The 26,320-nt window shown below is 32.2% G+C and overlaps 2 protein-coding genes and 1 long non-coding RNA gene across 5 annotated transcripts; 2 read left to right on the top strand and 1 right to left on the bottom strand.

Annotated features, from left to right (window-relative positions):
• Nucleotides 1–4,400: 4,400 nt before the first annotated feature.
• Nucleotides 4,401–10,674, top strand: LOC132716685 (putative nuclease HARBI1). 2 transcript variants are annotated; one of them, XR_009623854.1, is made up of 5 exons: nt 4,401–4,862; nt 6,086–6,162; nt 6,371–6,488; nt 9,783–9,855; nt 10,077–10,674. XR_009623854.1 is itself a non-coding variant. In XM_060700005.1 (3 exons), exons 1-3 carry the CDS (start codon nt 6,484–6,486, stop codon nt 10,260–10,262), a joined length of 264 nt encoding a protein of 87 aa, XP_060555988.1. In that variant the 5' UTR covers nt 6,177–6,483; the 3' UTR covers nt 10,263–10,674. The 2 variants fall into 2 exon arrangements, 1 of the variants encoding a protein (XP_060555988.1); XM_060700005.1 differs by lacking the exons at nt 4,401–4,862; nt 6,086–6,162 and having other exon boundaries at nt 6,177–6,488.
• Nucleotides 8,366–9,605, bottom strand: LOC132716686 (uncharacterized). Its single transcript, XR_009623855.1, has 2 exons — nt 9,410–9,605; nt 8,366–8,626 (listed from the first exon to the last, which is right to left on the bottom strand). It is a non-coding gene; the product is annotated as an uncharacterized LOC132716686 (long non-coding RNA).
• Nucleotides 10,675–18,827: 8,153 nt separating the features above from the next.
• On the top strand, nt 18,828–26,320 carry LOC132716683 (uncharacterized). 2 transcript variants are annotated; one of them, XM_060700004.1, is made up of 8 exons: nt 18,880–18,946; nt 20,524–20,575; nt 20,973–21,009; nt 22,362–22,439; nt 22,626–22,701; nt 24,368–24,466; nt 24,784–25,029; nt 25,882–26,320. In XM_060700004.1, exons 3-8 carry the CDS (start codon nt 20,983–20,985, stop codon nt 26,133–26,135), a joined length of 780 nt encoding a protein of 259 aa, XP_060555987.1. In that variant the 5' UTR covers nt 18,880–18,946; nt 20,524–20,575; nt 20,973–20,982; the 3' UTR covers nt 26,136–26,320. The 2 variants fall into 2 exon arrangements, with proteins under 2 accessions (XP_060555986.1, XP_060555987.1); XM_060700003.1 differs by lacking the exon at nt 20,524–20,575 and having other exon boundaries at nt 18,828–18,946.

The following is a 26,320-nucleotide window of genomic DNA, read 5'->3' as shown; positions in this document are numbered from 1 at the left end:
AATGTAAACACAACTGACCTACATGAATTCCATGCATTTATGGTATCGCGTGCATAAAACAGTCGGTGGATATATTCTTCTAATGAATAAATATATGTTACTATCTAATCGTATATCTCTTACAAGCTGTATACATTTAATCAAAATTTCCTAACCGTGTCACATGTTTTTTTGCGAATTCATGACGACTGTAATGTTTCCCGAACAAAAGCAGGGAAACAGAAAATTTCTAAAGCAAGATGGCCGTAGATCGCTCACCTGACCCATCAAACTCATCCGAACAATTACCTAGACAAGCGTTCTCAAACCAATATCCAGGATATTTGAATTAAAACAGTAGCCACTAGAGTGTTAACAAGATTTTTCTATTTTTAGTTCCTGTAAGCTAGTTTTTCATCCGAGATGTCCCATGTTTAAACTCATCCGAGCAATTATCTAGACAAACATCCTGGCCAGATTTGATTAAAGTTGAGTCAAAAATGTGACCACTAGACTGTTAACAAGGTTTATCCATATTTGAGCGGTGTGACCTAGTTTTTGAACCCAGGTTACCCATATTCGAACTTGACCTAGAAACCATCAAAACAAACTTTCAGACCGATTTCCAGGATATCTGGATCATAACAGTAGCCACACAACAAGATTTTTGTATTTTTAACTCCTGTGACCTAGTTTTTCATCCGAGATGACCCTTGTTCGAAATCATCTGAGCATAATTTAGACAAGCATCCTGACCAAGTTTGATGATCGAGTCAAAAATGTGACCGCTAGAGTGATAACAAAGTTTTTCTATTTTTAGCTACTGTGACCTAGTATTTCATCCGAGATGACCCATGTTCGAACTCATCCGAGCAATCACCAAGAAAAGCAACCTGACCAAGTTTGATGACAATTGAGTCAAAAATGTGACTACTAGAGTGTTAACAAGGTTTTTCTATTTTCAGCTCCTGTGACCTAGTTTTCATCCGAGATGACCCATGTTCAAACTCATCCGAGCTATCACCTTGACAAACACCCTAACCAAGTTTGATGATGATTGAGGCAAAAATGTGTCCGCTAGAGTGTTCTATTTTTAGCTCCGGTGACCTAGTTTTTCATCCCAGATGACCCATGTTCGAACCAATCCAAGGTATCATCCTGACAAGGTTTGATGATGATTGAGGCAAAAATATGACCACTAGAGTGGTTACGAACAAGTGTGGACGAACAACGAACGGCAGACGACGGACGAAGGACGATGGACATTCAACGATCCTAAAAGCTCACCCTGAGCTAGCTCAGGTGAGCTAAAAACTTTTCATGACCAAAAATCTACGTTGTTATCGTCTCACACACGTGTCAATGACCTATATTTTCGGAAGCGATAATACAAGGTAAACAATAAAAATTATTTAACAATTTTTATTTATTTTTACGTTAATACTTTTACATATAGTGTAGATATCACTTTTACCTAAATTATGTTTCTTTATCATTTCACCCTATTCACGTGTTTATCAAACAGTCTTGATGAATTTCCCCGGATGTGATGATTCCGTGAAAATAAAATGCATGTATTTTATTTGTTAGAGAATTATGACCGGTTCTCGACATATAAGCGCAGCATGTCTCTTGATTTACAAGAACAGTAGTTTAAGAAACGAACATTGGCCGCTGTATATGTAAAAGGGGTAAACAAAATGAAATGATATTTATAATACAACAACTGTTGATCAGGATTAAATATAAGAGAACAAAATATACTTAATGACATAAAAGCCTGTAAAGTTTCTGAGATTTGACAAGAACACCCCCAGAATAGAACAGAACAGAAATATTATTACTTTGTTTAAGCATAACAAGCTCATTTCCATATTACATATACAAATACATAAATGACGCATTGTCTAGATGTGGTAGACATATGTGTTAAAGAATTTGTGTTCAAAATCCTTCAATATATTTCAGTCCGGACACGAATGAAGTTGGGACGCACAGACAAACGGACGGACATATAGACAGACACACGATACGATTTAAATATGCCACCCTTTGACGGCATAAAAACCGTTGTTTATGAACTTTGCACAAAAATTGAAATTTTTTATTATTTGACTACCAATAAATTTACAACAGTATCTGAAGTGTCCGGCATTATAAATAATTAACCATCTCCAATTAAATTTACGTAGCTTTTTGCGTTTCATAACAACAATAATGTTGCATTTAAAATTATTCATTCTATTGTCGTATAATTTACTTTAGATTAATAAGTCATATATATTTTTATATCTCAAATGTAACAAATAAAACAATTTTGGTTTTTAAAGCAAGCTAAAATGCTTCAAATATTTTTCAAAGATATTTAGTTAATAGAAATATAGCAAAACACGAAGTTTCTCCGTTTAATTTCTGCACAATACCACACTATTTACATACTTTTTTCTATTTAAACGTTGTTACGATAAAATAGAAAAAATAAGAATTCCTTAAGAAAGTCCAAAACGGCAAAATTGAAAATGTTTTCAGGAAGCAGTACTTACTATGTATGATACTACTTTACTAAGTTCGCAAAAGAGCTCAGTGTGCCACATGAAAACAATAATAATGCATATGAAAATGTTTTAGACTCGAAATTCAAAACTTGTGTTTGTTATAATTAATGATATTTTTCCTAATAAAGTTAGTCAGTTGAACTGTATTGTTAATGGATCTTACATTACTTGTCTACTCTAAGCACTTTTATTTTTATCTTATATTGTGATGTTTCCATTTCGATTACAATATATAATATTACATTGAAGTTTCATATGCTGTTTTCAAAATTGAATTAAAATCAAGTTATTTTCTAATTTGCAATTACTAACAAACCTGGAATATAAAAAGAAAGGCTTAAAGGGTTAAACACTTTTATACATTTATTGTTTTCAACATATATTGCGCAAGATGAGGTCAAGATAAAGAAACATTACTTTCCAATAGAAACGCTTTTTTCATTTATTATGAGAGAAAATTCATAATTCGCACATTTATTTTAACAATTAAGAAATAATGTAGCGTCATTAAGCCTCTGTATGCATTACATTTGTCCTGTTTAAAAAAACGCTACAAAGAATTTGTTAGATAGATGTACATGTTCTTCTCAGATAAACTCTTTGTTCAGTTGAGAACAGCAATACTTACACTTGACCTAAAAAGAAAATGTTTGCTTTGAAATTCATGAATTACAAATTTTTACTTAAAATTAGAAAGTACACAATTATGATGAAAACATCTGGGGCCCGTCTTATCAACGGTCGTACGACCATTTTTATCGTACGATTGTCGTACGTCGATCGTACGCTTTTGGCGGTGTCTTATCAAACGTCGCAGATTTCCTAAATCTTACGATTATCGTAAGATCATGCATTTTTTCTACGATTGCTAAGTAGCAGTCGCAGATCAAACAAAATGGCCGCCGTACTTCTTGTGAATCGACAACGCCGAAGGAAAAGCCGGACTTTTAGGCAGCGAATGGTGCATTTGGATTGCCTGAGTGATCAGGAAGTTGTGGCCCGCTATCGGCTTGATAAAGCTGCCATTTACGAGCTTGAAAGTATTTGCCGACAAGACCTTTCACCTTTGACAGGCCGGTCTTTTGCTGTTAGCAGCTTGACGAAGGTAAAAAATAAAATACTACTGTATAGTGTACATAAACCCATAGCAACGGCCCGCGTGCGAGTATAACGTTGTGGGAAAACAATTACCGGATAAAAGACACTAATTTTTTGACACGATACACCTAAATTTGATAGTTTTAATCAGCGTAATATAAGGTATTGTTTAAGTGTAATGGGGAATCTTTACACTCTTAAAACCATTAACATATATATATATTATTTGAATATTTATTCATTTCGTTATTTTGTTAACACCATATATGTTTTGCTCGTTATAAATGCTACATATTCTTCAACATTTTCTTATAAATGCATGAAGTCCTACATGAATTAATGTTCTGTTTTCGTTAGCATTTGCTAGTTTGAAATCTATGTAAAATGCTTAAATAATCAAAGTCATCCAAAATATTTTTTCCAAAACACATGTTTCCATCGATATACAAAAACATAGAATCTGTATTAGAACGGTGGCACAAAGGTGACATGTGTGTGTTTCTATTTATCTCGTGGCCACGAGATACTATGTCGTGGCCACGAGTTACTAAGTCACAGTGACGCTGAGTGTAAAATTAGCGACAAGTCAATAAGTTGTATAAATTGCACTTTTACAGGCTGGTGAAGTAGGGGTATCCTTGGTTATTTATCACGTGGCCACGACTTAGCTATCTCGTGCCCACGACATAGTATCTCGTGGCAACGAGTAAGCTATTTCGTGGCCACGACTTCGTAACTCGTGGCCACGACATAGTATCTCGTGGCCACGACTTAGCTATCTCGTGGCCACGACTTAGTAACTCGTGGCCACGACTTAGTAACTCGTGGCCACGACTTAGTGACTCGAGGCCACGAGTTAGCTATCTCCTGGCCACGACTTAGTAACTCGTGGCCACGACATAGTATCTCGTGGCCACGACATAGTATCTTGTTGCCACGACTTAGTATCTCGTGGCCACGAGATAAATAAAAACACACACATGTCACATTTGTGCCACCGTAAAAATCATATAAGATCTAGATATATTTTTATCAAAGTAATTTTATTTCAAGCACATCAATAAAGCAATTCGACTTTCTTTCATTGTAGGTTCTTATTGGACTTCGATACCTCGCAAAAGGCGATTTCATATCAGAAGTTGGAGACATCCACGGGGTGTCTAAAGCCAGAGCTGCCGTTTACATTCACCAATTCATACGAAGTGTAAACCTTCGATTAAAGAATATTAGGTGAGTATGTGGAGCTGTACACATATACAAGTAATTTTACTTACTTATAATAAATTCTATAATAGGACGGGGTTATATTGAATCTAATTCAATTTAATTTCTGAGACACTTCGTCAATTAGCATCCATTGATATTCTCGTGATTACATTCATACACAGTAGTCTATTGCTCAATACAAATCTGTGCAAAATTTTATCTATTTTTACTAGATATATTATTTGAAAAAAACTAAGGCAATCCTGTATATCACAGGTAAATATGCACCACATGTTTGCTGTATGTTTGGTACCCCATATGTAAAACATATGTGTTTCATGTGTTTTGAACAACATGTGTTTAAAAACATGTGTTTTTCATATGAAAGATTAACATATGTAAACAGTACCATATGAAAAGCATGTGTCATCAAGGATATGTTGAACTCATGGTTATCACATGTTTTTATATCAATAAGTTTTCATAATTATGTAAAATATATGTGAACTTTCATATGTTTTTCATATGATAAATCTATGTATTATATATTCTGCAATTTTTAATTACACTTTTTACAGTCTCTATTAGATTCTAAATGATTGTACATAAATTCTTAAAAGATTGAAAATAATAATTTTTTGTGAAAAACATAAGTCTATATCATACATGTAACTTTCTAAAAAATTTGTTGCAAAATTGTTAGGCGGATTTTTTTAAAAACTAAAATCCAACAAGCAGGAATTTTTCCGCTTAAAAAAAGGCCTTAATTTTTTATTTGTTACAAGGCGTAAATTTTTCCGCCTAGGATTTTTTCAGCCTACAGTAGGCGGAATCCGCCTAGGGTAGGCGGAATCCGCCTACATAGACCCTAGGCGGATTCCGCCTACATAGCCAGACCTTAAGCGGAATATTTAAATGAGCTAAGGCGGATTCCGTCTAGATAGGCGGATTCCACCTTAGCTCATTTAATTATTTCGCACCATATTCCGCTTAATGTCCGCCTAAGAAGCAATATTCAACTATATTCAGTTTAAGACGGAATCCGCTTAACTACATAGGCGGATTCCACCTACAGTCAGGGCGGAAGTTTTCGTACGGCATTTATTAGATAATAATGGTAGCAATATGATATTTTATGGGGTTTCATATAGCAAAGGAAAACCCTATTCCTACCACTTCTTTAATCAGTACATATACTCTTTTCATTTAACGTCTATAATTAAATACCACTTATTCTTTTATTTCAGATTTCCAACTGAGAGGTCAAGATTACATCATTTGAAGAGGATATTCTATGAGAAATGTAGAATCCCAAACGTAATCGGTAATTGATCATTAATAACTGAACATTAGTTTCATATATACATATATATTAAAAGCATTGTTTTAAAATATAATAATTATGCTTTTGGAAATGCTTGTTACATTGTTTTATGTTTAAAATCATTTGATATCATTTCTACAGGCACAAGTGGCACTTCTTTGTATACAATCCTTACTAAGAAATATCAATTCAGCTTCTTTTTTTGTAGGAGCAGTAGATGGAACCCTCATCCCTATTCAGGGTCCATCACAGGATGAGGCAGCTTATGTCTGCAGAAAAGGGTTCCATGCTCTTAATGTTCAGGCAGTAGTCGATGCTGAAATGAGGTACATTATTTTATGTCTAACATTCAAGTCCTGTGTTAAATTACAAAAAAATTATAAAATAGAATCTAATTTAGTTTCTTAATCCAAGAAGTGTCCCAGGAGGAACTAAGTATTTTCATTTGATAACTGTTTAAATCAATATAATGAAGATGAACTTAACCTGGGATGTACTATAACGGGATATGTCACTCGCGCTTTCTTATCAGTGCCAATGTTGGTGTCCAATTGGAATCGATCGATCGATAAGCGCCGTGTTTAAACGCCGTAATCACGGTACATGCCGGGTTGATCGGATATATTCCGTGCATAAATTTTCCGGTGATTTTGGGAGGTGGGCAATCAAAATAGTAGGAAAAAAAGGTTGTTGGTTTCTTAAATACTTTTTTCATTGGATCAATTTTAAAAATATTAATATTAATAAATATGAAACAGATACAGAAAAGTAATTTACCATATTTAATTATGATAGACAATTTACGTTTTGTTATTAAAATACGTTCAGAAATAACTTAATCATTAAATTTCAATTATAGCTTGGTTTATTATTGGTTAATTATTACATGGTTTATATTAATTATAGAATATAATTATGTCAAATGTGTCAATAAACATAGAAATTATTTTGTATTGGGACTTATTATTTATGTAATTAAAGTGTACAGCTGCTATAAACATGTTTATAACATGTAATAATTTTTGGTTTAATAAAATGTCTGACCTTTGTTTTATTCATGTTTGTTTTCAACATGGCCTTTGATAATCTTTGATGCCTTTGATAATCTTTGATGTTTAAACATATTTTTCACATATATTTGTAATTATGTTCTTATTTAGCTTTAATCTTCATTTTTTCTTACTTCACACAATAATGCCCTTTTAAAATATGCTATTGAATGACAGTTTTAATTATAAATTATAACTCAAATTTTTCATAAAAAGATAACATTTAAGATGCAATGTTCATATATGAAATTTATACATACTGATACACTGCAATATGGCATATGGAAAATCGGATTTTGTTCTCTTTGAGGTTTTGATTTAGATTTTTTTCTTGGTGAATTTACAGCTAGTGAATATGAAAATTCTGAGGATGAGGATAAGATAAGTATAAAATCTAAAGAGGATAAAAGATAAAACTTATGTCTGTGATCAGTGTGATAAGTCATACAATTCTGTATCGGGTATAAGAGGACATTTAAGGAATAAACATGGAGTTAAGAATGTTAGAAAAACTTTTTTTATGCAATGTTTCTTACTGTGGTCTTTTTCAATTGTAAATAGTATAACAACTAAGATTCATATTTGCAATGGCCACGTCATACTGGTCATCAACCTGCATACCCATTGTTAGAGTTCCAGCTTCGACCCATTTGTCATGTGACATTTCTGTATGTATATATATGCATCAGACCAGTGGACAATATATCTGTGATTTTTTATACTGAACCACTGACTTATTAAAATTCTTTTACTCGTTAATTAAAAGGCTAGGCAGCATGAAGGACTACCTAGTTGATAAAAAACACTTTATCAATATATTACACATTACAATTTTTTTTAAAATATTTATTTCATCTTATGAATATTAGCTGTACAAATGTAAATATAATTGGAATACAAATACAAAAAATATTGTGAAATGAACAAAGAAATACTTGACACATTGAAATCGGCACTTATAATCTACATAAATTACCAAAAAGAAGTCAAAATGTGCATGAATGGCCCCTACTGCGTTAGTAACGCAGTATAAATATGGTGATAAATACTGCAATATACAGTCATTAATTGCACATAAGATATAAATTATCACTTGAATCTTTGATCTGTTTACTTTTTTCTTAAAGTTTTAGTATGTTTTTTTCCAAGTGTAATTTCTTTGAAATATTTTGGGTAATCTGGAGGCATGCGGCTTTGAAAAAATGTTTCATCAGATATATGAATGCACAAGTAGGTCCAACTTCATTTTCTCTGTGACACGAATACATATTTTAATCCTTCAATCTGAATCGACAAATTCATGGTATCTTTTGTGACCTTACACTCAGTATCTTGTTCATCATTACTGGTATTCTCAAGCAAAAAGAAATTTGTGAAGAAAGCATCTGATGGAAAGTTTTCAATCTTCGATAAACCTGCAATTGAGATTGAAATAATATTATACAAAAAATAAGGAAATAAAAGACTTTAAAAGTGCAAATAACAATTGACACCATGACAGGATATCATTCATGATATCCAATGACACAGCTAAGGAATCTATAATTTTAAAGATGTTGTTTTTTTTTCATTCAGATAACAAATTATGGTTTTCAAAAATTAAAAGAAACCCTACCTATTTCTAAAACATTATTTTTTCTACTTTTTAAATATCAAACGTCTTAACTGCAAATTCGTCAATTTATGGTTTGGTCTCAGATTTCACCAAAAAATTGTTGAAATTTGACACAGCGTAATGAAAAATCCTACAAGATAATTGATCCAATTTTATTTTCTTGCTATAGATATGTTTATGTTTTACTAAAAAATACTAACATGGGACAAATTTAATTAACATATAACGTTCATTTACGGGACAAAAAATGTACATCACGTTTGCATTCCGCCATTTTATTCTTCGGATTTTTGTCACAGTTCATAAAATTGGAACCCGTAAAATTTCATTTTATCTCACTAAAATTCCATAATCTTAACGTTAAACCAAAGATATTTAAAGGATCTATCAAAATATTCTGTCAGTTTTCTTGTAATTTACTTATTTAAACGAAGTTTTGCAGACAAAAATTACCCTTTCACGGCGATCAACACAAAACATCAGTTCGATTGAATTTTTTATTCTATCAACAGACAGAGTTGTTCACATTAGATACTTTATACACCATGTTAAAAATACATCGGATCAATGTCATGATACTTACAGAATTATTTCATTTACTTTCTGGGGACTTCAACCCCATTAAGTAAACATACCGATCGATTTTCTGACCGAACATTTCCTCCGCTTTGAACTAAAATTGTAAAATGGCGGCGCTGATTCCTGATTGGACGAAAACATAAGGAGCGATAATCTCTGTGTTTCCCGTCCCCGTATCGTATGTTCCAGACTTAACATACACTTTTATAACATTAAAATGCTAAGGAGAAAAAAGGGAAGCATACTACTTGCAATTTATAAAAAAAAAAGTACAACTTCAGATAAATTTATTAAATCAATATATTTCCTGTAGATTAATGTATCAAATTGATGTAGTTGTTGTAGATTTACTTATCAAATAAATATACTTCTTGTAGATTCACAGATGTTGTCTCAAGGTGGCCTGGTTCACAGCATGATGCGGCCATTTTCAATGCTTGTGGGTTAAAGGTGAAATTTTTCACAATAAATTTCTCATGACATGAATTAAAGCTGCATTACCCTTAATGGACTTATAATTATATTAGTAAATGCTTGTGCTAACCTCCTACTAAATGATTAAGGACAAAAATATTTTTTCTTTCTGATTTTATCTAGCTTTTGTGAATTTTCTAAAGAAAACTATATGTCATCTGAAAATAACTGCTTTATGATGATCTATCATTTTTCAGACACATTTAGAACAAAGTAACAATGGGTTGTTATTGGGGGATAGTGGGTATCCTCTAAGGAGGTACCTCTTGACCCCAAAGGTGAATCCGACAACACCACAAGAGGAAGCCTTCAATAAACACCATAGCAGAGGCAGAATGGTGGTAGAAAAAGCCTTTGGTATACTGAAGTCACGTTTCAGGTAAAATATTGCATATCATTCAAAGTAATTATTGTATTAGTTTAGTTTATACAAATTTATTTTAGTTCGATTGCGTTGGAAGCTATAAGCTTATTGAAACACTCTCGAATCCGTTCCTGGAACCAACCAGTACTAAGCAATGAATGTAAAGTTTCTTGCTCAAGGAAACAACGGCGTGGCCCTGACAGGATTTGAACCCACGCGGTCAGCAATCCTTAGATTAATAGTCCGACGCGTTAACCACTCGGCCACGCCGCCAAATTGTATTGATCCATTTTATCATAAAGTGTTTCACTACATGACCTTTATTGATAATGAATTTACAATATGTTTAAATGATGCTGTCCCAACTTTGATCTCTACTTCTGGCCCTATTTTTGTGAAAATGTCATGCCACTGAAGTAATGACATACCACATGAAACAAATAACATACATGAGCTACGTCACGACAAAACCAACATAATGGGTTTGCGACCAGCATGGATTCAGACCAGCCTGCGCATCCGCGCAGTCTGATCAGGATCCATGCTGTTCGTTTACAAACCCTATAACAAGTAGAAAAACTGTAAGCGAACAGCATGGATCCTGATCAGACTGCGATCTGGTCTGGATCCCTGCTGGTCGCAAACCCATTATGTTGGTTATGTCATGACGCGGCTCATATATTTATGCCTTTATAAACTATAGTATCAGTACTATATTTTTTGATAGAATTGTTTGATTTTGTATTGACATGTATTTTGAATATATTGAAGTATATTTGGGTAGTATTGTGGGTCCTGGGGGTGGTACCTTAGGGGTAGGGCTTGGTCCCACGCCGATAACCTGTGCTGTAGTACAGCAAAAGTATAATTAATAAATAGAAAAAAAGAATCCATACTTTTCAGTTTAAAATCCTTTTTGAAACTCTGCAGCCTAATTGCTAAAAAATATTGTCTAACTAAAGACTGAAGTGTTCTAAGGTCAATCAAGGTCACGCATAATTTACCGACAAAAAAATAGAAAAATCCTTAGGTGAAACATACACCAAATGACGTATATTTCATCTGACAGTTCTTTGGGCCAATCAGTGCTCTGAACTACATGACTGCTGTATGCGGTGAGTGGCTTTGATGTGGCATATGTCAAAACTTAAAAGAAATCAATACACACAGGGAGGAAAAGAATCGGGCATTTCAGTGTAAAAATTGAGAACAATAAATTTGGATATTACACATCCTGTCATGGACTTGGAGCAACTTTTTATTTTTAAAAACGAAATCATTTGAAGGTACCCTATTTGTAATGCAAACATAACTTTTTTCTTGATATTTTAGCTTTAGTAAAAATTTAACAAAATATTTAATTTACAACAATCGATGGGATATTTCCTTTTAAACGCAAAAAGTGTACAGTAAGATGAAAATCACTTTTTTTTTAAAGTGATCATAATAAAACATTTCTTTTTAAATGACATGAAAGTAAATATTTTCCAAAAGTTATCCATACCAGAACTTACTGGAATATGGAGCCTAATCATTACCTGTAAGTTTTTTAAGATCTACAGATGATAATGTTGGCTCTATTTCAGTGAACCCTAGGCTATCTGGGAAAATGTTTCCCCAGTTCCTACTTAACTTCAAAAGTTCAAACCCTAAGTCCCATTGCCCAGTCACTTGCATTATACCTTCATTTACAGAAACTGGTTCACAATTATCAACCCCAGGAAGAAAACAGGTTTTATTTTCAAATCGAACTCTTGTTCAGTGGGTGAGCTTAATGTTATTCTGTTTACGTGCATGTAAAAAATGTATTATGTTTTAATTTATCTTAGCAGTCCAATTATATATACACTAGTAAAGTAAACACTTTGAAACACTTTTAAAACTTTAAACAGCAATATTTCCAAAGGGCTCATATGGCCAGTTATGTGTTGACGTGCCGTGAAAATCCAAGCAAACAAAAAAAAACCCCAAAGGGCTCATAAACTACATTTTCTGCATCTGAAACAAGGCAATATATCATGTATGTGGTCTTTAAAAAAAATTTAAATCGGATTGCTGCACACCCTTGTTGTTATTCTTTGCCTTCATATTTTACTATTTTGATCTGAGGAATCCCTGACAATTAGGAGGAATCCCTGAATTTAATCTCAGGGATTCCTATGGGATCCCTTGTTAAAACAGTTAGTGTCGAACCCTGAGAAATTTTAGCATTAAAATACAAACCTTTAAGTCAATCCATTTCTTTTTTACTTGTTCAAGCGTCCTTGAACACCCGCTTACACTGTTCACACTGAAATAAATCAAATTTAGAGATTTATAATATATGCTCAAATTTGACATTAGAAAATATTGATAACTACTAAATATATATTATATATACATATATATGTAAATATATAACAAACACATTCTGACTTCACACAAAGTAGATAAGTTATATTTAAAATTCTAAATGTCATAGGTGGTCTCAATGTAAATATTAAGAACCATTTAAAAACTGGCAGTTTTTTCTTAAAAAGACCAACTTCACTTGTCCTGTTTAGGGGAACACAGCTTCCCATACATACTTTATTCATTATTTTATTAATTCAGTAAATATTTCATTGATTTCAATAATTTTCTGTGATTAAAATATTATACTAACTTAAGGATAAGCATATAGTATATATTTAAGGATAAGGGAAACATGAAAAGTAATAAGTGACAAGTGTACAATATTTATTTGCAAATACAAAAAAAGTTAAGAAAGATTAGAAAGAAGATTGATAACTTAAAGGCACATTATGCATATTTGTTAATTCTTTAGAAATGTCAAACATGTGTTAAATAATGTTTGATAATGATTTAGGAACCTGTAAGATGATTAACAACTGAAGTAATTTAACAGCACTAAATGTGCAGTGATGTGTTGTTAAGGTAGCAAAATGTAAACAAAGTACACATGAAGTATTTTGACTTCCATAACAGGACCTTGAATTTATGTCAATAAATTTTTTTTTCTCAAGACATTAATGCTGTTATTGAATAACATAATTTCAAGGTCCTGTACCAGTGTTCGAAATTAGCAGTAGTCCGAAAGCTCCTGACTACTAAATTTCTCCTCGGGCTACCAACTTTCCACAGTAACAAGCCCGACTAGGCTACTGTATTTTCAGAGGCAATATATAAACAACTGGTCTGAACAAATAAATCATGCTAGTGAAATGACTTTTGGGCTAGTGTATATTCCAATCTGGTAGTCTGACAAGCCTAGTTGATTCAAATCTGAATTTATTACATTGCTGTACAATTTACCAATCACTATAATTATACCAATTACCATCATAAGTATTTGTTTAAACTGTGACAACCATTTCTGATGCTTAATTAGGCTTTAAGTAAGAGAAGTATATTGAAACAATAACAGCTCCCTTTTATTGATTATACTTAAACAATAAAAACAACCTTGTTTCCTCAAAACAGAAGTAGAGTTGACATGTACTGTACATGTTCTAGTCCTATGAGAAATATACAGTTGCTGTGTAATATGCTGGGCTAGCAAATCATACATGTGATTTAACAGATTCAAAATTGTATGATGCAGAAAACAGAGCCCCAGAAGTATTAAATATACAATTGTGACAATGAGTGGCATGATTTATTAACCTAAATAACAACTTCTGATTCACTACCCTAACTAACAACTTCACAGTGACCATTGTTAATTTTATACTATAATAATCTAAACCAGTCTATTTTATAGAATTGGTCAACTTATAGAAAGTGGCAATTGGTCGAATTTATTTTATGCCAAAAATTTGTAAAATTTGCTGAAAAATGAATGAAAGAAATAACATAAAATATGGGTCAAAATAGTTAAATAGAAGGATCGAAAATAAATGCCATGATGGTCACCAGATATAAACAATTTATTTTTTCAATTTTATATTTCAAATGGCACTTTATTATGCCCTTAATGAGATAGACTACCCAAATCAGTTGCTGATAAGTTCATACTCTTTTTTTTATTTTTAAAGTAACTTAACAATTACTGAAATACACTGAAAATCTAAGACACATAAAATTCTAATCTTAATATAAATGTTAAATATGAAGGAAAGCTTGGCCTTGTTTTAGTTTGCAAATATGATATTTCGTGCTGCCCCCCTGCCCCCCACCCAAGAAAAATACATCAAATTACCAAAAGTTTTTTCTTTCACTTTTACAAACAATACTGTGCTGTTTTCCCAACCATTTGTGTATTTCATCTTTATTAATTGAATGTACAATAATCTGATTTTCTCTTTTGCTAAAGTCTGTTTCCCCTGAGAAGGATCGAAAATAAATGTCAAAGTCGGAAAAATCATACCTTTCAGTCACATCGACCCAAAATCGGACCTTATCGGCGGCTGTGAGTGACGACGAAAACTTTCCTGTCGCCACAGAAGCATCCTCACACTTGCTGACGAGCATATCTCGCTCATCAGCGGACCAGTTTACTTTTTTTCCTTTCTCCATGTTCTCTGACATCTGAGAATTAAAGCAGACGTCGTCTTTCAAGTTTGACATTAAAATGCGCGTTACCTCCTTTTTTGAAGAGTACGTGTTAGTGCGCAGGCGTAAGAATCGTACGCTTATGAAAATTGTAAGATTTTAGGTTGAACGTACGACCGCGTTGATAAGACAGTCTTACGATCGAGCGTACGACAATCGTAGATCAAAATCGTACGCTAAGATTTCCAAAATCGTACGATCGTTGATAAGACGGGCCCCTGATCCTGTGACATTTTTATATATATTAAATGTATTGGCGAAAGAATACTACCTTAGTCTATCTAGTGTATGGGCTAATTTTGGAATATGTTTCTTTTGGAAATTCTGTTTCTTTCATATATATATATATACACTGCAAAGTGTTTCGTCTACTGCAAAAAAGCGAAACATTGCTCAATTATCTCGCGGATTGCATTTAATAGACTTATGAGATTCCCGTAGATTCGTATACATATCAAAATATCTAAGTTAATGTATAAAGTCTTTACAAAACCAACAAATAATAAAGTATATTGATTTGAAATTCCTTTTTCAATATTTTTGTAAATATTTTTTTCGCGTCTCCATTCCAGTCCAATGCTTCAAACTATTACTCCTGTGCCTTTATTATATGCGTTAACCGTCTTGTTAAGTTTACTTTTTCAAATCACTTGCCCCCGCAGACATAGGTTCGAATCCTGCTATGAAAAATTTGATTTTTTTTTTCATGTGAGGAAAATCCTTAATTAGCTTATAGAACGTCAGTGGTTCTATTGTTCTGTGCAGGTGCCCGTTCTTGCATGAAACAATGCACAGAGAACCCCTGAGTTTTTCCTTCACCAGGAAAGCTAGGAAGTCGTCTTTAAGGTGTTATTGTCACGGGTAATCGAACGAAATGTTTTGTTGAGTTTATATCATGCTTTATTAATTTTAAAGAAGCTGTATTTATATGGTGTACAGTGATAAACTAGAACTATCGCTGAATTCGATTCATACCCCCACCAATGTCCTTGACAGAAGACGACTTGGAAAGGTGGTTAAGGGAATAACTTTAGTGGCACAAATACATATACATAAAAAGAAATTATCTCTGGTGAAATAATACAAAGTGTACAAGTAATACAATAAATACATATTGTCAAATCATGTTCGTAACAGTTACAAATAACCTTTCATTTTCCAAATATACTATAACAAATACAGTGAAGTTAAGAAAATAGCATAATTATGTCAAAATGTAATTAGGAGTGGAAAAACTTTGCATACTGAGCTTACTTGTGACACTTCATATATTATATAGTTTCAAGTGAATATTTATACTGGTTTAAGAAATATTATAGTAAATAAAATTAAAGACATAAAAAATGAACTTAACTTTATCAAAATAAATACAATCTACCCCCCCCCCCCCACTTTTTTTAGTTATGAAACTGCATATCTTACTTGCGACACTTCGTATATATTTGAAGTTTCAAATGATTTCTGTCATAGTTTTAAAAATAAGTACATGTTAAAATTTAAGAACATTTTCTAAGTCAGTTTTTGACCTTCAAATGTGGCTTTGACCTTAAGCTGGCACAATGGTAAAATAGGTTCTGCACATTGCCAAGTTGGGGGTGAAGATTTGAGTCAAGTTTGAAGAAAATCTTTCCATTAGACAGATTGTCCAGTATTGATTGTATGTTGATTTAAAGACTAAATAAGGGTAAAACTTTGTCAAAATGCAACACAGAGTTATTAAACTTAACCTGCATATCTTAATTGTGACACCTCATATATATTTAAGAACTTAAGAACATTTTCTCAGTCAGTTTTTGACCTTCAAGTGTGGCCTTAACCTTAAGCACAATGGTAAGATAGGTTCTGCACATTGCCCAGTTGTGGTGAACATTTGAGTCAAGTTTGAAGAAAATCCTTCCATTAGTATAGAATTTATAGAGCGGACACCAAAATGGAGACGGACGGACCGGTCCGTCGAGTAAAGTTTGAAGAAAATTCTTCCATTAGTATAGGATTTATTGAGCGGACACGACATATTGTCTAATATTTAATTGTTTGATATTTGACCTTCAATTGTGACCTTGAACTGAAACATGGGCAACATGGGTTCAGCACATCCCCCTTGTTGATGAGAATATTTGAGCCAATTTGAAGAAAATCCTTCAGTTGGTATAGGATTTATAGAGCGGACACAATAATGGAGAGGGAGGGACGGACCGAACGACGCGACAAAGTTAATCGATTATAGCCCCCCCCCCCCCATTTTGTGGTGGGGGTATAAAACGGATTGGTATAAAGGGAAACTATTAACGCCTATTGCTCGATTCAGCAATGATACCCTTCATAGACATACAATGTTCTAAAGTGAACTTAGCAAAACGATTCTAGTAATCAGCATTGTCATATTGATGAAAATATTCACAAATATTCACAAAATAAAACATGTAGAAAATATTTAAGAGAATATCATATGTCCCATGCAGTTCTTTCACTTATACTTATATTATAGTTATCGTATTTTTCGTTTCATAATCATAACACAATTTCACATTTGTGTACATGCCAATAATATTCATTAGAACGAACTTGATGAAACATTGCCATTAAAGATAAACTACCTAAATACGCATCTTTTGACTCTTTTTGATTCCCTCGAATGTATAAAATCCCTCGCCTTGCCAACTCGTGCTTACAAAAGTCACCATGTTATTGTATATATTCACGCATAAACCCTACTCTCTAGTGTTATATTAAAGTCGTATAGAGAACAATCATAATGCGCAATTAAATAATTACACAATCTGTTACAAATTACAAAAAAACCAAAAACAACGAATGATAACTTGACAGTTAATTACACTTGAGGTCGTGTTGATGATCAAAACTATTGTTTTATATTCCAGATGTTTATCCTCTCTCCTCAACACCTACATACAGTCACATGTAAAATATGACTCAGTTTGTTATTTATCCCACAGGAATCTGTGAATAAATCAACACTTTCACTTAGAAAGTAAATACAAGAAACTAATATGAAACGTAAATCATATAGCAAGTGTTTTTCTAAATGCCTACAACATTGTCAGACGGTATTGGTTCAAACATATATATTCAACAAAACATTTAACATGTGGCAATATTCACAAAGTAGATTTGTGGATTGGGCAGAAGGCTATCACGCTTATGAGCGTCCTCTCCCAGTTAATGAGTGTTCTAGCTATATGCCGGGTAAGACTGAGGTATTTCTGAACCTTGATAAGAAAAAATGAGAGCTATACATGATATATATGCTTAATGTATTAGGATACATGGTAAATATTGTATTAGGATATATTGTTATGAGTAGCAAAGAATATATTGACTTTACCAAAAAAAAAATCAATTATTCATACTATTTTAAGTATTTTTATATTGTTAACATAATTAAGGGTTAAGTATCATATGATCATGTACTATAAAAAACACTCCAAAAATACAGAATTGTTCAAATAAGAACGAATATTCCTTAACAATTTAGTAAAATTATCTTTGATATAACACAATAGGTTAAAAATTTATTCTTTTAAACTAAATATGCATATGGAACATTTCTAAACCTGTTTTAACTTTCTACAACTAGAATAAAGTTACACTGGTACTTGTAAATTCTAATATTTAAACAAAACACTAGAAATAAGAATAATGGACACCAAGTATAACTATTCAATAACGGAATAACCATATTACATTATAATGCAAATGAAGCACATGTTTCACATAATTGTAAAATTCAAGTATCATTTTACATGTTGAAACAGTCGTTATTATTTCATTTGTATTGAGAACAATTGCAAGAGGTGCATAAATTTGTTTATCTCATATCCAAAGACAACCCTTCGTTGTTATTTTCCCGCCAAAATTTACCAAATAAGTAGCTGATAGTGCATATGAAACTGGACAAACAAATGACATGCCTATAATCAGATTTTACTTTTCTGTAATTTGTGGTAACATCACATGTTATTGGTAGTAATACGACATTATAACAAATAACTGGTTTTGATCGATTATTTTACAAATCCCTGTAAAATAATTGTTCAACGTGTCATATGCTATGATTATATTAACTTAACAATCATTTTACGTTTGAAGTTTACAGGCTTAACAAGGAAAATAACTTCTTTGAAATTCATTTTCTAGGGAAAATAAAAGGTAAACTGTATTTTATCTTTGTTACTGTTATCCTTTTAAATAATTACAATTTATGAAAAGGCATTAGGTGATATACACATTTCTCTTATGTATTTATTAAATTTCTGGATAAGCTTTAAGGAATACAAATCCAATCCGTTAATTATACTCATATAGTTTCATAAATGTAACAAACAATCATCACAGGCTAAGTTTTAAGGTTTATTTAATGATGATAATGGATGTTTCTACGCTCATGAGTCTTCATCAGGTTTATAAAATACTGTATATATTGTGAAAGAATAACTGTACAGTAATAAGTAATAATAAATTAAAATGATAAAAGAAATCAAGATATTTAACGTAACGAGTAATGTACCTCTTGATTCCTGCGTATTCTTGTATAAATTATGCTACGCTTCAAAGCATCTGCTCAAAGTCATTTGTGTAGTCAACCAATTAAGAATTTATTCACAATTAAAGATACGTTATATGGACGTAATATTCGCCACTCCGTCTTTTGTTTTGTTTGATATTCTAACATGCTAATTCTTATTCTGTTATTATTCTCTGTAGGCAGGCATGCTTATTATAAGAATTAAGGATAATATGACAACATTGTAAACTGAAAAAATCTTTGATCTTTATTCGTATAATAATGTTATGTAAATATTTTGTGATGTTTATTTTATTTCATCTTGTTCTTTTTTGTCTTGTGTGTAATTTATTCTCATAATGGAATTTACAATAAAATTGGGTTCTATTTTACATGTTATTGTTGTTATCAAATTGATGTTATACATTGTACATGCTGTTTTATTGTAACCAATGATATAAATTTTATTTTATTTGTAAAGGTGCAAATAATTATTGTTTATCATCATTAAAAATTAACATTCATAGACATGATTTTGCCCAAATAACTCGTACAACCTATGAATATCAACTACTCACTGAACATGGTGACCTTTTCGCGCGTCGTTTTTGTACAGTGCGTTTATATACATTTATTGACCGCATCGAAACAGTTATATAAGGCGAATGAAGATTATTAAATAATCAAATATAGATCTATTCTGGTCATATAATTCATTTCAATAACTAATGATGTGAAGGGGTTTGTAAAGTGTTAAGCATAAGTATAAGACTTGTTTTCGTTTAATATTTTTGCGTCATTACATTTAAGGAATAATTCGGGGTATGTATAAATAAGTAAAGAAATTTCAATCCTGCAGAATACAACGAGGAAATAATTCATTTGTAAATCAAATTTAACAACCATTAATAATTATTATCATATTATCACAATGCATGCAAATTAATCAAACTAGTGACTGAACACAATAAAGTTTTTCAAATTACATTTATGATTATTGATAATGTTTGAATGCAATACTTTGAAATACTTAAAGATATACTATGCTCAAATGCTATATTTTAAATTTTGGTAATTGCTACATAGTCTCTTTGTAAATATAGAATAAACATGTTTTGACTACACTCTAAGTAAATATCTTATGTTTTAAACTCTACACACTATAGGTCGACACAATAAGAAAATATAATGTCATTTAAAAAACTGGCAGTTTCTTTTTAAGAAAGGACCTACATTATTTGACCTGTTATAGGATATGCAGCTTCCCACACACAGTTTGTACATTCTTTTATTAAAATTAGACATATTCAGAAAGAATTACATAGATTTTAAATAGTTTCTGGGATAAATATATTTTACTCTAAATGAACATAGTATATCTTTTAAGTATTCATTTGGAAGAACTCTTCCTCCTACGAATTTAACAATTAAATATGTTGTTTTATATTTTTCTTCTTTGTTTCTTTGTTTGTTTGTTTCCTTCTTTCTTCCTTTAAGCTATATAGCACGGCATTTAGTCTTTATACGAGAACCATTTCTGTACTAATATGAGAATATCATTACATACTGCATGTTTTTATCAGAAAAAATTTCCATTGTGAAAATCATTATTAGTTAGGGGAGATACTAAATGAAATAGAATTCTAATAAATTGTGTATGTTATGCTTCAGACATCTGAAGATGCAGTGGAGATCGATTCTAAATATCGTAAGCATCATTTGAATTTATGAACGGGCATTGTACTTACCTAAATTATGATACATGTACAATACAAGCATTTGATAGTATTGCGGGCAATACAGTAGTCCCCTACCGGTCCCTCAAAAAGTTCTTTAATTGTCATACACTCCTGTGTATTGCCATTTATAATGAATTTGAGGATGAAGTCTGTATTTGAAAATATCAACCACAAAACATAATAAAATAAGTTTGTCTATATCACAGTAATGTGTTAAGTTTCCATGCTTAGTAAGGAAATTATGTTTATAAAACCTTGTCATATTATTACGATGTGGGATTTTAAAGTAAATCCTATAAGGAATGAAGAAGTTGGAGTGAAAATACCAGTTTCTCGAAAAAAATCTAAGTTCAAGGGGGACATAATTCTGGAAATAGTCTTGTTAGAGTATTTAACCTTCTCAAAAATGTCGAGTTATAATAAGAAACATATATATGAAGTTCGAAGTAGATACATTAGGAAATAAAGAAGTTATTTAAAAAAGACAACATTTTTTCCCCTAAAAAATCTAAGTTCAAGGGAGGTAATACTGATATTTTTTGTGCTAGAGTTATAAACCTTGTCACATATGATGTGGTTGATGACCAGAAACTTATATTTAAAGTTTGAAGTAAACACCTTAAGAAATAAAGAACATATAGTGAAAAGCTGAAAAATTTAAATCAGAAATCTTGAAATTCAGGCTATTTGTTGCCATAACAACCAGAATTTTCAACATAGGAAGAAAAGAAAAAGATGTGCATAATCTCCAGACTGCCATCTACCCATATTTCAAGTTTCATAAAAATATTTTCAGTACTTTTTGAGTTATCACTGGATCCAGTTTATGTGTTAAATTTGCCATATTTTCAGACTATTTGTTGCCATAGCAACCAGAATTTTCAACAAAGGAAGAAAAAAAAAAGACGTGCATAATTTCCATACTGCCATCTATCCATATATCAAGTTTCATAAAAATATTTTCAGTACTTTTTGCGTTATCGCGGGATCCAGTTTTGTGGACGGACGGACTGACGGACTGACAGACAGACAGACAGACGGACAGACGGACGGAGGGTAAACCTAAAGTCCCCTCCGGTTAAACCGGTAGGGGACTAATAAGATACCTTACTGTATATGATAATATCATTTTCGACGAATGCGTCAATATATAATTTAAATTTATTGAAAACAAAATAACGCATAAAATGTACTCAAGTTAAAAAATGAAATGGCAGAAATGGCACTAATTATACAATTATTACAAAAACGAAAATTGATAATATGAACTAATAAGTATCTATATATTTATTTAAAAGCTATATTACTTAAATAACTTCAGATTTATTTGACGATAATGATAGTCCAGAAAGCAAGAGGTAGAAGTCCTTACCTACAAAACTGTGGACCAAGTTTAGAGGTAACGTTCGTAGAAAGCATTAGCAATATACCTTGCAGTGATATTTACAACCTAATATTTTCAATTTAATCATTCACAAGTTAACAGTCTTCACGTTTGTATCCATGAAATTTATGATAGGTAATTAAGATGATTAAGTTTGTTTAGACGCAGAGATTTATTCGTTATTTGGTATATTTATAATAGTGTCCAGAGGGCTATGCGTGTCTTCGCCCTGGGTTCGATAAAGCGAGTACAAAGGCAAGGATGAAATGTTATCCATGTGAGTACAATACATGCATATGACGCTAAAATAACCTTAAAAGCAATGTATACTTTTGTTGTCATCATTTAATAATAGCAAAAATAATCTGATTATTCCCTTCGGTCTGGAGACCGCAGGGTATTGGTACGCGTTTAACTTTTGAGGCATGGAGGAGCACGTGACCTGTTTTCGGTACATGGAGGAGCATGTGATCTGTAAACCGTACATGATTGGTTAATTGACCTTTTCGAAAACCTGGCTAAATACCTTTTGCCGGTACGTTACGGATAATCCTCTAGTCAGAATAATACCTAATTAAGAACAAAAAACCATTACGTGATATTTTTAATTTTCTATAATTATAATACCGTTTAAGGTGGAAAAACTTGAATGATGTGTTTGAAAATTATCAATGTTTCTTTAATATGTATCTCAAAATGTTACAAACAATAAATTGTTTATACTGAAAATCTACAAAATTAAAATATTCGTAGTGGCAGTAGTGGCATCTGCCATAATAAATAGAGATGTTTTCTGCGAAAACTTGTGTGTTTGCTTTTTTTTATTGCTCGGAATTATTCATAAAATGGTAGGCCTATTTAATCATTTTCTTAAAAAGAAATAATTGTTTTATGTTCGACCTTCTCCGGTCATTAACGGTCACCAGTTTCCAAAGACCTTCTTCTATATTGATCGATTATTGTCAACTATATTCCTGATGCAAACGTTTATTTATCCACCCACCCAAACAATGTTGAAGATAGTTAAATGAAATATCTTTATATCATCAAAAATGTTCCCCGCAGGAAACCATTTTACTTGTGATTATATTTTGATTACAACCAATCATGTTGAGGTCATTGTATAAGACAGGCATCCAATCACCTGGACCGAAAATAATTAATTTTATTCATCCCCGCAAAAGGGTGCGCCGTTTTACTGAAAAAAAAATTTATACGAGTATGTTTAATTTGTAAACTACGGTGTTCCGTTTGGACAGTCGTCAATTTTTATTTAGTCTGTTACCGCGATGGTGAAAACGCGATGGTATGATGGTGAAAGCGCGATGGTACGATGGTGAAAGTGCGATGGCACGATGATGAAAACGCGATGGTACGATGGTGAAAGCGCGATGGTACGATGGTGAAAACGCGATGGCACGATGGTGAAAACGGGATGGCACGATGATGAAAACACGATGGCGCGATGGTGAAAACGCGATGGTACGATGGTGAAATCGCGATGGTACGATGGTGGAAACGCGATGTAACATCGTGTTTTCACCATCGAACTATCGCGCACCCGCGATTTCACCATCGTACCATCGCGTTTTCACAATAGTACCATCATTTTTGCACCATCGTACCATCGCATTTTCACCACCGTGCATCGCGGGTACAGACTAAATGAAAAGTGACAATTGTCCAAACGGAACACCGAAGTTAACACATGTACTCAATTGAAAATTAAAACCAGAAACCATCTTTATTAAAAGTACCTAAGATTATCATGATAAATACTTTCGGTCAGATTTTTCAGTATTCTGTTTTTCTTGCTTTTAAGGAAAACATCGATTTTTATTTGCTCATTTGTTCCAGTTTTAGTGTGCTCCCATCCTTAATAATAAAGAAAACGAGATTAACTGTTATGTACTTAATAATACGAAATCCCTTTTGCTAAACAGGTTGCTGTCAAGACTCATCGCAATGTCATTTTACAAGGAATAGGACTATATACTGCGACTGCGAAGACTCTGGTAACACAGGGGCTTGTTGTGAAATAAGTGAGTAGAAGTTATACAATATATAATTATAATCTGTTAGTAAAGTGCCTGAAGTTTCTGATGACAATACTATTTTTTTTTAATTTGTGTTAAACATATGTTACAGCAATATGTAACCGTGCCTTTGCATCTCAAAATTGTTAATTCTTGGAAACGACCAAATGTTTGTTATCGTCATGACACTTGCTCTTATAAATGATTTTATAACATATTAAACGAGGTTGTAAATTGGCGAAAAGGAAACAATTTTAACATTTCTAAAAGGTAAAGACATTAATTAATGAACTATTACATTAATAATTGCATAACTACTACAGTGCCAACAACAAGTACAACTACTACAGTGCCAACAAGTACAACTACTACAGTGCCAACAACAAGTACAACTATTACAGTGCCAACAACAAGTACAACTACTACAGTGCCAACAACAAGTACAACTACTACAGTGCCAACAACAAGTAAAACTACTACTGAAACACCAACAAGTGCAACAACAGCATCGCCATGCAGAGCAAATAATTGTGGTTCGTCATATTTATCATGCAGTCAACCTATTATGGGTTAGTATTTTTTCACTTTTGCTTCTTTATAATGTTCCTCAGCTCAAACGATACTTATAGTTAGCTTCCTGCAATCATGTTTAAATAAGTCTTTAATATTAAATAAATGTAAATCAATTTTTAGATTGTATTAAATTAATTTAGATTCATAGTATTTTCTCTTAAAATCATTCAGATTATAGCAGTTTCCCTCACAATGTTCTTAAAACATTCATTCAAAATAAACAAATTACATGATGGGATAAAACTATTAAAAATTTAGTCACTAATGAGACTGTTTAATTATCAATATTATCAAGCAGTATACATCTCCGACAAGCCTTCCATCAGTGACCTTTTCAAGTATTAAGAGAATGTCAATAATTTGGAAGTAAAATCCCCACGACTCGTTTCTGTCTTTTTTTCTTATACTTGTTCTTTTAAATTAAGTAAAATGTTCGCATAATATATAATACATTGATTATAGGAAAATGTTAATTCAACTAAAATCTTGTGTAAAAAAAACCCACAAAAGAAAACATTTTTGCTGTTTTCTAATAATATCAATATTGTATCTAATCAATGTTTACAATATATGATGATACATGCCATGAAATATCAATGTAAGGTACAGTAAGGAATGGCTCTCCGACCCCACTGCAGACGCGGAAAATAAGAAAATAAATGGACAACTAATCTTGCTGAAAAATTGGAAAAAAACCCAGAGAGGCTAAGTAATACTTTAAGAACTTCCAAAACGGCAAACTGTTAGAGTCTCGGATTGAGCCTGCTTATAGACAGTACTGGAAGTGCAAGCTATTACCTCTCATATGAAATTTAAATTCGTTCTAAAGCATGCTATTTCTCTTTCAGATTGCTATGTACTGGACGAGGCCGATGATATAATTGTGGCGAATTCATGGTCACCCTCTTTTACAGCTTTCATACCATTTGTTTTCACATCGGTGGACTGTCGAAATGCCTGCTTAAATACTCCTAGCGCTTCTTGTGTTGCATATTCGTATAACATTGTGGAAAGTGAATGCTCACTTTATGACACAACTCCTGCAGACACAATAAGTGATGCAAATGCGGATTTGTACATACTGAGATGCTCATTCTGTTAGGATAATTTAGAATACTGATTTTGAAAGTAGATAAAGTTAATTTTTAAGTTAGCTTTGCTTTGGTTCATCTTATTATGAATATAAAAGTATAAATTGGCATTAAAATGATCATTTGTGTCCTTGTTCAATTGCTATTAAAATAAGAGCGTAATGTTCAACGAATACCATAATAAAACTAAAAACAA

This window comes from Ruditapes philippinarum, unplaced genomic scaffold, assembly GCF_026571515.1.
Source record: "Ruditapes philippinarum isolate M1 unplaced genomic scaffold, ASM2657151v2 ctg59_1_1_1_1, whole genome shotgun sequence".
In the NCBI taxonomy this organism is placed as follows: Eukaryota; Metazoa; Mollusca; class Bivalvia; order Venerida; family Veneridae; genus Ruditapes; species Ruditapes philippinarum.
Note: the sequence above shows the minus strand (reverse complement) of the source record. Positions and strands in the feature narration are given on the sequence as shown.